This window comes from Fulmarus glacialis, unplaced genomic scaffold (assembly GCF_000690835.1).
Source record: "Fulmarus glacialis isolate BGI_N327 unplaced genomic scaffold, ASM69083v1 scaffold9952, whole genome shotgun sequence".
In the NCBI taxonomy this organism is placed as follows: domain Eukaryota; kingdom Metazoa; phylum Chordata; class Aves; order Procellariiformes; family Procellariidae; genus Fulmarus; species Fulmarus glacialis.
Window position 1 is genome coordinate 745 of NW_009197144.1, and position 11,532 is coordinate 12,276.

The 11,532-nt window shown below is 43.3% G+C and overlaps 1 protein-coding gene across 1 annotated transcript; it reads right to left on the reverse strand.

Annotated features, from left to right (window-relative positions):
* Positions 1-5,751: 5,751 nt before the first annotated feature.
* LOC104072843 (interleukin-2 receptor subunit alpha-like) lies at positions 5,752-11,416 on the reverse strand (the record flags this gene model as incomplete). Its single annotated transcript, XM_009572432.1, is given in 6 exon segments — positions 5,752-5,795; positions 6,713-6,760; positions 9,249-9,485; positions 9,785-9,907; positions 10,130-10,315; positions 11,397-11,416. Coding segments are annotated over 6 exon segments (658 nt in total), but the record flags the coding sequence as incomplete, so codon positions are not given.
* Between the last annotated feature and the right edge of the window lie 116 nt (positions 11,417-11,532).

Below are 11,532 nucleotides of genomic sequence, written 5' to 3' on the forward strand. Positions count from 1 at the left end.
GTCCATAAAACGAAGATAGAATTATCTTCATTTTCCTGTGCACTGTGACTTTAGGCTTAAAAGGAGAGTATAAAAACCTTTAGTTTTATTATTTTCCTCTTACACTGCCCTATATCAGAACTTTACCAAGGATTGAGGGAGTTTGAGCAGCACAAAAATACTAAAAATTGGAGGAGAGAGAAACCTCTGGTTTTGAGCAGAGCGAGCTGGAAAACAGGGCTACTTGTGCACAGGAAATTTTGTCATTTCAAAATGTGGTTTCAGTCTGAATCAGAACGAAACCCCAAGAGTTTCCAAATTCCCCTTGAAATGGAAATTCTGAGAATTTGGGTCTGGAAACGCTGAAGCAGGGTGTTTCTGATACCCACCTCCCGCCCCAGACCTGCCGAGTGAAATCAACTTTCTCGTCAGCTTGCAGCCGTGCCGCCACCAGCTTCCCTGAGGAGGTGGGAGATGTCCTGGGGACACCTACGGTGACATCTCCCCGGGAGCCTCTCCAAGGATTGCTGGGCTCTGAGCATTGATCTGGGAGCCCTCATCCTTGCTGGGCTTCTTGGGCATTGCACAGCTGGGTCCTGGCGGTACATCAGGTGGTTGAAAGGGCCGTGTTAGGAAGACAGGGGAAGGTGGAGGCTGTTGGCAGGGTAGAGGAACCAGTTTTGTTTTTTGCCAAAGAGCCAAACCATTTCTGCAGCACCATTTTGCCCTGCAGCCATGGACCACATCCTCCTCCCACATGGACCTCCCCACAGTTAGGATGACACCTCTGGAGTCTCTTGACAGAAAGGGTCATATTTAGTATGGGTATGAATGCATTAAAAATGAAATCTAGTTAGGGAATATCTTCCCTGAATTTCTTCTGCAGAAAGACTGGAGAAGAAAATAATTAGATCATTAGAGACCTGGAAATGACTGGTGGAGCTGGTGCTTACTGGAGTCCTGAAGTCTTTGCTCGTATGCTTTATACTCCCCAGGTGAGCACATATTTGCCCTGCCATGCTGTTATTCCTATAGAAAAAGTAAAACCAAATCTAGAAAATGTGTAGGTAGCTGCAGTATTAAGGCTGTGACTGAGAGGCAGAGCTGAACTGTTTCACTGCCTACTTGCACTCCTTCTCAACCTTGCCTTATATCTACTGTTTAAATTGTCTAAGACACGAGCCATTTTTGGCCACCAAACAGTACTTGTGCATAAGATCCCCACCTATTATTGTTTTTTATTTGTCATTGCAACCAAAAAACACGCTTAAATTTAAACTTAAGAAATTACTTTGTCTTAGGGTGGTAGGAAATGTTTTTATCAGGTTTCTTCAGCGATGCGTCTACAGAGGTGAGTGACACATTCTGCAAGTCTTCATGACTTCTAGGGCTGGGATCTAGCTCACTTATTGGGACATCTAATAGTAGGTGTTTCCATGTGGGGGTAATTCTGCAGGCTGGGCACAAACAAATCGTGCTGCTTGGCTTCCAGCTATCAGTGCAGAAGAGGACATAGGTCCTGTGTCATCCTGTGTTGTAGCTTCCAGCCCTATGTAGATGTCTCTGACAGCCCTGGGTGTCTCAGATCATGGCAGATACCTATCTTTAGGCAACCAGATCAATCTGTCGGTGTTTCCATGCGAGCTGCTGTCTGAGCTCCCTGTAGAGTCAATGGAGTCAATGGCTGATGCCGTCCATGGAGTCTGGAAAACTATTCAACCTGGGTGGACACCTGCATTTGATAGCTGAGTGTCTCTAGACTCCTCTTATCTCCACTGTGATGAGACCAGCTCACATGGAGACACCTATATGAGGGCACATATGATGACGCATTGCAATGTGCAGGTGGATTCTTACACTGCAGACTTCTGGAAAAACACATTTTCTCACACTTGGGTTCTTGGCCATGATATAGGAGTATGTGTATTTCCATTCCTTGGGGAGGGTTAGGGTTAAGGGAGCTCCACTGCCCTTAGATCATAAAAATCTATTAATTGCTTCCATTATCTATTTTGGAGACATCATTGCCAGAGATCCTCTTGCTCAAATATTTTTATTTTCCTCCTGCATTTTAAAGGTTAGCTGTGATAGTACACATGTGACGTAAGCTTTAGCACAGGTCTTTAGTATAAACCTTCCTGGGACATGTTCCTGAGTTTGTCATACCTTTTGTTAAAATGAGAGGGTAACGGAAAATAAATCATGTATTTTTCAAAGTTTAGATCAATAGCAAGAAGAAAAAGCTACCTTTCAAACATCCAGAACAATTTATTGTTATAGTTTATTAGTTGTTCCATGCTGAGAAAATCAAAGTGTACAAAATAAAAATATCAACCACCACACCTCATGTAAAACAAGTGAGAGCGGCCGTGGAGAAAGCACAAGAGGGGTGGGTGCCCCTTCGGCCACAGCCTCTTCTAGCGGTAGGTTTTGCTCCCAGGCTGGGTCCTACTGATTTCTACTTGCTCTCTGCTTGTTGTGTTGAAGGCTCAAGCCTCAAACACAAACATTTCCCCAGAAGGCCAACAAGCCCTACCGAGAGGTAAAGTCCAGCTCAAGTGAGAGGTATAGCTTCCCAATAAAGTACGTATACAGCTCCCGTGCTGGAGGTGACCTGGGTTCAGACTCTCTATGTAGACATTAATAGCTAGGAAAACCAACCCCCATAACAGTTGTCCAGTCTGTAACCCACTATTGCTTACAGGTCCCTTACCAATGAGTGTCTCTCTTAATTTCCAAGAAACAAAGACAAAATGTGGAGAGAGAGCCCCTGAGCCAACCTGGCTAGGGAAAGGAGGAAAAACCACTGGAGCAGTAGGAGACATATGACTCTGCTCTTGTTATCTGCATAAAAATGTACATGCTAGGAGTAGATGAAATGTTAACCTTAAGCAGTAGGAGACATGTGACTCTGCTCTCGTTATCTGCATAAAAATGTGCATGCTAGGAGTAGATGAAATGTTAACCTTCTCCAGTGAAATGCCCTGAGCAGGACAAGCCATGCCAGCCTAACTACAGTGCTTAACGAAGGTGTATTAGCAATAAGTAACATGCATCGACTGAATGAAGAAGAAGAGCTTAGTACCAGTGCTTGCAGTCTTTGGAGCAGCTGACAGGCGTGAAAACCTATCATCTATTGCGTAAATACAGATTGTTGTTTGCTCCCATACAAAATAACAGCATGTAATAGACCATTATACAACCATCTTTATAAAGATACATAGTACAAATAAGTCCTGTTCCAACAGGAATAAAAAAAGGCATGGGAAGTATAAATATCAAGGCTATGGAGTGAGAATAACTCAACAGGAATACAAACCAGTAAAACAATGACACTCTATCACAAAATGGAAAACTAAGATCTCATGACTCCTGAATTATAAGGAAGGGATTAATCCCATATGTCATGGCTTTTGTCATATGCCATGTAAGCAGCTATAGCTAATCTGGTCAATCTGGGCATCGTTTAGAGTCAGTGCAGAGAAACAGGTGCCTTTAGACCATGAGTCATTTGGCCTGTATATATATATCTGTATATCTGTGTGAGTATATATATGTGGCATAAATAAATAAATATGCACATACACATATATATATAGGCAATAGGGTGAGATGAACTGCTCTCAAAAGGGACTTCTTCCTCCCCATTGTCTGCCTCAGACATAGATGCTTGCATTTTGTCAGATGAACCTCATCCTCCCAGGCTGAGCGTGGCTAAAAAGAGGCAGAAGACTACTGAAACTTCACAAATTCCCAGTACTATAAGTACATGTCAAGTATTGTGTATGCTTGAGTCTGTCCTTAAATGCTTTTGCATTAGGTTCTTTGGTGCTCTGCAGCTACAAAAGGAGCTGTCAAATTAATCAACTGCCACAATCTGCAGCATCCTTTTCTGAGCTGGAGGAATACTGTAATAACTGTTGTGGAAAGGGCTAGTCCAAAATAACTGGGAAGAGGGGAGCAATGACGAATGCATGTGTACAGTGAACCATGAGGGAGTCCAGTAAGATTTTCACCTTATGTACAGAGGGTAAATGGGTTTAACTTCCTTTTCGAAGAGGAACAGTGTGAGGAGGAGAAAAATGTGACTGCATTTGATCCATCTAGGTAGGGAAGGGACAGGGGACATCAGGTGTCCAGCATCTCTCTTTGTGAGGAAGGTGGTGTGTGGGCTGTAATGACGGTGCCATCATCTAACGTGCTTGGGCGAGTGGTCCTTATGTAAGCCTGGTCGCTTGGGAGAGGCTGCAGTTATATTAGCAATACATCTGCTATATGGTAGGAGGAGGAGAAGTGTTTCTGGGAAGCAGTTTCAGGCAGGGCTCTTTCCCCGTCTGTCAATGACGGGGTGCACTCCCTCCACCCGTACTTGTAGGTGGAAAGTTGCTCTGTCCCCATAAGAATGAAGCCGGAATACTTCCTGCCTCCTTCACACGTTAGATTTGAGCGTCCAGGCTTCCTCCTTGTTTGCCACTGCTGGTCTTGGAGTTGCTGGTACAATCTGGTTTCTTCTGTGGCAAGGCATCGATTTCACGAGTTTGGATCTGAACGTGGTTTAGTTTAGGGACATGGTTTAGTGGGCATGGTGGTGTTGGGTTGACGGTTGGAGTTGATGATCTTAGAGGTCTTTTCCAACCTTAATGATTCTATGATTCTATGAACGCCGCAATTCCCTGAGAAGTCTTCTCTACAGCAGGAAAAAGACTTTACTATAGCTGGGAAGAGGCAGGTTTTCTATGGCTTCTTCTATATTTACTATGTGAAACCACACAGTACTTTTTGCAGAAGACACCACTTAGGATCTCAGTTACTGTTTCATCTAGTATTGGCCATTTCATCACTTGTTCCACCACAGGGCTAGTGAAATGTAGATCATTCCTGCAAATTTTACACGTATCATATTCTCAGAAATCCCACAATGGCCCGGGCAATCTGCACCACGGTTGACCATCTTCACTAAAACATGTTTCAAAGCATTGTCTACACTTTCTATGGCTTTATCGTATCGTGAACTTGGCAAAAAAGCACTGCTGATGTGGTTTCACAAGGTCCTCCTTTTCGAGAAAAATCCCCATTCAGCAGAGAACCAGAGCCTATCAGTAATTAGTAAGGAACATGAAGAGAAATGGGGGTGAGGATTAGCAAAGAGAGAGGAGAGAAGGAGAACTCCCAAGTGTCAAATAGGAACATCTTGGATTAACTAGGCTGGGGAGCCTGTGAACAGGAACAGCCTTTGTGCATCTCAGTGTAGTAATAGAAACAGCAAGGAGGCCAGACTAAAATAAGTCTGAAATACAAGGTTGTCATGACACGACTGAGAAATCGGGGGGATGAAGGAAGAAGAATTACGTGGTCGTGGTGGCAGATGCTCCACCAGACTTCCCACAGGTTAGCCAGAGAGAAAAAGACTGATTGCGTAATCTATCTGAAACCAATATATTTGCATAATTAACCTTAATTTCCCTACGGGGATCATTTTCCACCCATTATTTGAACTGCCATTCTCAGTTCCACAATGTCTGGGACAAAGCGTGCTTTTTGATTTCAAAAGCTCTGATTCTTCCTTTTCTTGTGCCAGTATTTAATAGTTGAACCAGACAACCCCAAATCCAGGGTCATTTATTTAATACCAAAGAAGGTACTCAGAAATCTAAGCAGTGCAATAGTAAGATGGCTGATCTGGTTGATAGCTCTTCCACTGCTAGGGATTTTTTTTTTAGATTTCACATTTTTCTGGTTCCGTCCCACTTACCGTATTCTCCGCTTGGTGAGTCATACAAAGACGGCAGGAATGATAAGCAGAACAAAAAAGATAGCTGTTAAAACAGAAAATCATCACAAGTTAGCACCTGGGTTTAGCTGTAATTATTGCAGTTACTCCAACTGGGAGAAACAGGCAAGACCTGGGACAGGGGCTTATCTTGTCCCTATGCCCAGAGGCAAAAGTTCTTTCATACTGCCCCACTGCTTTGCTCCCTGGGGACCCAGGACCCAGCCAGAGAGGACCTGGGCAACTAGAGAGCAACCATGGCCAAATAACCAGGGACTACTGATGCTGCAGTCTCTGGCATAGTTTGCAATACTCCTCCTTCCCTTCCTTTATCTCACTCCATTATTCCTCCTTATTATAATGTGTGCTACAGTTGTCAGCAGACTCCAGCTGGAATCAAGAGCCCTTGTACAAAGTCTTGAGCATATGCACAGTAAAAGACAATTTCTATTTTAGCAGCTAATTGTTGAATGGAAGATGGGGAAGGGGGAGAAGAAAATCTCTTCAGACTGATCTAAATGCATCAGTTTAGCGCTGAGAAAATATTTTATTTGCCCATCCTTTTTTTACTCCTTTGAAAATGTGAAACACATCATTTAAATATTTACATTTTTCCTGTTTTTTCCAGTTGAAGTTATTCACTGAATTCACAGAAAGTCTCAGAGAAAGAATCTGAAAATTGCTTCATTTAAAAACTTAGACTTTTGGTTGATCTATTTTCTTTTACATCCCTTATGAGTCTTTGAAAACCTCTCTATAAAAAGCTTAAGTGCTTAAACAGTCTCTATTTACACTTTCTTTACTGACTTCTCACCCAATATACGGACATAGATGTGTCTTGCAGTATATTTATTGGCTCTCATAATAGAGATGGATCTTTTCAGTAGAACAGCAAATTGAAAGGCAAAGTAATGTCTCTGGGGGATGGGGTGAAGTCTGAGTCCAATTAACAAAATTGCATACCTGTCACTGGCAGTATCACAGATGAGGAAAAGGATGGATGAGTCGAACCTACAGAGAGAGAAATTCTTGATTTTTGTATCGATTTGCTCTTCTGGCGATGAGCATCAAAGCAGCAATGAGGATAGAGTCAGGCTAGGGCTGGCAGCTCTCCCTCTGCACAGCAGACTTAATAATTGCCATGTTTGTTTCTTGACCATCAATAGATGCTTCCAGCCTGGATATCAACATATGTGCTGATCTGATATCTGCTAATGGTGGGCATGAAGTGAACTGTATCTTCCAGGCAATGGGATCCAGCTAAGGTCTTTATTTCATATGAGATTGGGAAGGATGACTTTCAAGGTGCCAAGATAGGATTCAGAAACATGGCTTCAAACAGGATATCTTTTTCCCCAGAAATGTAACCCAAAACTTCCCTGGTGCAAGAAATTAATGGAGTTTCTCCCTTATCCTGGAAAGGAAGCTCTGAACTTGAGCCAGTATGAGATATCGGCAGGATTTTAACAAGAGGTCCTGTAAGAGTGGTCTCTTGATAAATCTCTTTGTGCTGAATGCTGGGGCAAGAACTGAGAAAGGGGAGGATAGTCCTTATCCAGACCCATTAAAGACATCACATCGTAACAAAGAGAAAGGCAACACTTTGGGGGAATAAATATTTGGTGCACTAATTACAAAGACCTGACCTTGCTTAGGTTTGAGTGTACTTTTGTAGGAAACTGGAATTATCGTTTTGTTGAATTAAAGGCCGAGATGTCCTATTTCATCATCCAGTCTCATGTTTTTCATAATCCTAATTTTAAAACTTCAAATATTTGTAATCTCTGACTATTCAATAGGTTGTATCATTTTCTAGGACTGGTATGTTGATGGGTTATTTCCATCATAGCAAGAAGTTCCTTCATCCTGATAGTACGACGTGAAATTATCAATGGAAAAAAAATAACTGTCCTGAAGGAGGAGGAAAGACCAAACCACAAATTGTGACTGCTGTACCTGGAACACTCTGAACCGGACACCACAGGGAAACAGATGGTTCTATGAAGAAGAGGAGAAAGTTCTGGGTTAATGCTGAAATAGTGTGTCCAGTGAGTAAGGTGATTCATTCTTACGGTCAGAGCAGCAACGAGAGGCAACGATGGTGAAGTGTCACCTGCGAGGTCGCTCTGCAGGCAAAAGGGCCTGCCCAAACCATCCTGCTCTACCACATGGCCTGGTATGGCTCACAAGAGCTGGCATTCATCTCACCTACCGTTACGTAGATGTGGCCTCTGAGATAGTCATCTGGGCTCTGCTGTAGTCACTGGGGAGAAACAAGCCTTTAAAGGGTGCAATTCGCCTCACACTAAAATAGACTTGTGAAGTAGGGCAGCTAACACAGCACCATCAACACCTATTCCCCTCTGTCGGTTATAAAGGCAGTCCAGCTCAGATGTGGGCATCTATGCAGTAGATGTCTATAGTTCTGCAAGATGAATTTCCCCTTAAAGACCCAATTACTGGTGAAAACCATTTTTTTCCACTCTCTGGTGGTAGGAAAAGTCCTCTTGTGTTGACCTTGCATTGGCTCCCACCTCTGCAAAATTCAGCCCACAGCACTCCCTTACCTCAGAGGAGGTTGGGAAGGTAATGAAAGCCTGAGGATTATGAAGGTGGTGGACATCTGGGTCGTTCCACCTACAATAGCTCTGCCTGCCACTCAGAGAGGGCCCAAGATCCTCAGTGCTATCATAGATGCTTGGGAAAGGCGCTCTGTTTTCTCTCTGCATATTGAACTCATTCATTGTAGAGTTAGGAGAGATCCCATCAGAAAAGATAGTTAATTTAGGTGGCGTACAGGCCATGAAGGTCTTTTTTTTTTTTGCATTAACCCATCTAAGGGCATAAAAGGAAGAAACAGAGTTTCTGCAGCCTCACTTGAGAGCCTGGCTGGCTCCCTGAGCAGTGAAACTCAAGTTGCCAGACTGCAGTGTGCATGTCCTGCTGAATCTGGGTCCATAAGGACTATAGTGCAATACCGCTGGGCTTTTTGCTTTTTGTTCAAAACAGCATCCGAGCTGTTAAATTAGAGCTGAGCCACATCACTCATTTTTAGCTATGGACTAGCTAAACTCTGGATCCTAAAACCCTCAGCAATCATGAGGGATACTTAGATACACCTTTTGGAGTACCTCACTGTGAAGTGACAACAGACGACCTATAGCTGCCAGGAGGAAGGAGAAAAGAAAAAGGCTTATTCTACTATTTTCTTCCCAGTATATGACGGTGTGGCTCCATCTGCTCACAAATTCCTGCAATTTTGCAGTTAGTATGAAAGGACACCCAAGACAAAGTAGGATGCAGCTATGTCCTCCCCAGAGATGTCATCTCCATCAGTCAGAGATGACTTCCCCATCAGTGTCAGAGCCCTGAGGTCGCTGATCTCTCCATCCTGAACCCCAAGCAGGTTGTTCCCCAGGATTGATGTACTGAGCTGGGGGGTCTGGACCCTGCATGAACAGGTCATGACACCGATGTGATGCCAAAGCAACCATCTTACCTGGCTCAATAGTCTGTGGTGGCCACTCGCCGCGGTAGCTGCTGTCATTGGTGCATTGCATGTCAAGGGAGGTCCAGATGATTTTGCCATTCACCTTCTTGCACTTGCGGGTGCCAGAGATGGGGGGTCGCTTATCGTAACCACTCTGGCATTTGAAATGTAATACTTGTCCCACATAATACTGTTCGTTCGGGCTTAAAGAGGCATGTGGAATAGTCTTGGGAGGACCACAAAAATCTGTGGGATCACAAGGCAGTTAAAGAGGATAGATTTTACCTACTGCTTTTGTTCTTGAAACAACATGATTTGTATTCTTACAAAATACAGACAAACAGGATATCCCAAGCCTTCCTAATTCTTTGTTAGGATATAAAACAGTCATTCGCTTACACCATACCACTTTTTCAGCCAAGATATTATAGCAAATGTTTCTTTCTCTCTGTCTGTCAAAATAATTAAAAATTACTCATCATTCTTACACTGCTTCCATGGAAATCAGTGTAAAGTGTTACAGTAATGAATGGGCTCTTACTTACCTTCCTGGTCAAACTCTGAAAGGTTTTCTCGCTTCTGGAGTGCAGGGCTCTGTGTTTTTCTTTCTGGCTTCTGTGTAAAATCTAACTCCATCGTGGGAGCCGTTGACAACAAAATTTTCTCATCTGTGGAAGAAGTTATATTTGCTGAATTGCAGCAGGACGAAGAGCAGAGCAAAGCCAGAGCACCCGAACTTTTAGAGGCAGGATAGAATTGTTGCAAGTTCTAATTTGCAAAGATAAGCGCAAAAGATCATTTGTTAGAGCAATGCCCAGATGTGTCTTATACTGACTAACTCATTGGAAAAAGACCTCCACAAGTGTAGAAAAAGGACAATAATCACTTACCAATACATTCAAATACTTTGTAGACCCAAGAAGCAACCTGAAGTTTCTTCTCACACCGAATTCCCGAGTACTGGCCACTTCTTCTCGCATAGCCACTGTCACATTCATAATACAGTTTGGTCCCCAGTGGATACGTTTCAGCAGTAACATCAGCAAATGCGGCCCTTGGAAGAGCTGGGCATCTTTCTGCAAACAGAAAGCCTGAGAATCAGGACAGCCTGTGCATCTACTTTATTCACCAAGGACTTCCCACATCTTTCTGTCTTATCAATACCAGATCATGCCCCGAGCTCGGTGAAGTAAGCCTAATTCTGCTCCCAGCCCCAGGGCTAAAATCACAGCTGAGGGATGAAAGTGGATGTCACGAAGGGAACATGAGGGTAGCAAAGATTTGTTTCTTTGATTGTCTCTCAGCCAAGAAGAGGCTCCGAGTGTCTGGCAAAACTATTAGTTATTTTAAGTGAACATTTTTTACTTTAATTTTAGAACAATCCCACCTTCCAAAGCCTTCTTCACATTGGAGTTAGTTGTTGCCATTGATTTTATAAGTATAGATTTGTTCAGGATACAGAAAAATCCCTTGGGAGTGTCTCCACCAAGCGATGTGAAGCCTGTATTTGTCTACACTTTTTTACTTAGGAGGGGCTGATTCGACTCCCTTCTTCTAGAGGAGAAAGGATGCTGGAGCAAGGATGTTCTGCAGCAGCTGGGAGTGCTGGTGGGAGGCACCAGGCCTGTCTGCCTGCTCCTTCCCCCGCTGCCTGAAGGCGGTTGTGTCCTTTCTTTCTGCACCCAGCAGATGGGCAACATGAAACGCTACCACCATTTTCTTAATGAAGCTGGTCACAATCATATCGTAGAGCTGCTGCCTGCACCAGTGAGGCACAATAAGCAAAACTAAGCCACTAAAAGTTGCAATCATCTATAAGCAGATGCTGGAAAGGAGGGTAGACTCTCAGTTCTGTCTGAGCGCACCAAAGAGCAACTTACTGTGAAATAAGTTTGCAAACCTAAATATAACTTGTCCCAAAACAAGGACGTGAAGTGCTGTGTCATCAGCAAATCACATCTAAATATACTTCTCAATCAGTTGGAATGAATTAAGTTAGATCATTTCAGTGCACTTGAAAAGCCCACTGAAGCTGAGCTGGAGACCCAGAAATTGATAAAGGCACTACTTAATGATTATTTAAAGCCTAAAGGCTGAAAAATTCAAACACAAAACAGGCTGGTTGCATCAGGGCTGGCATTCGGGATCTTTGCGTGCATGATCTGTGGCCCCTTATGCTTATGCATAATAGTAACAGCGATCACAAGTAAAATTTCTTAGTCATCATATCTTCACATTTTCTGCAGCCATAATCATAGAATCAAAGGATCATAGAATGGTTTGGGTTGGAAGG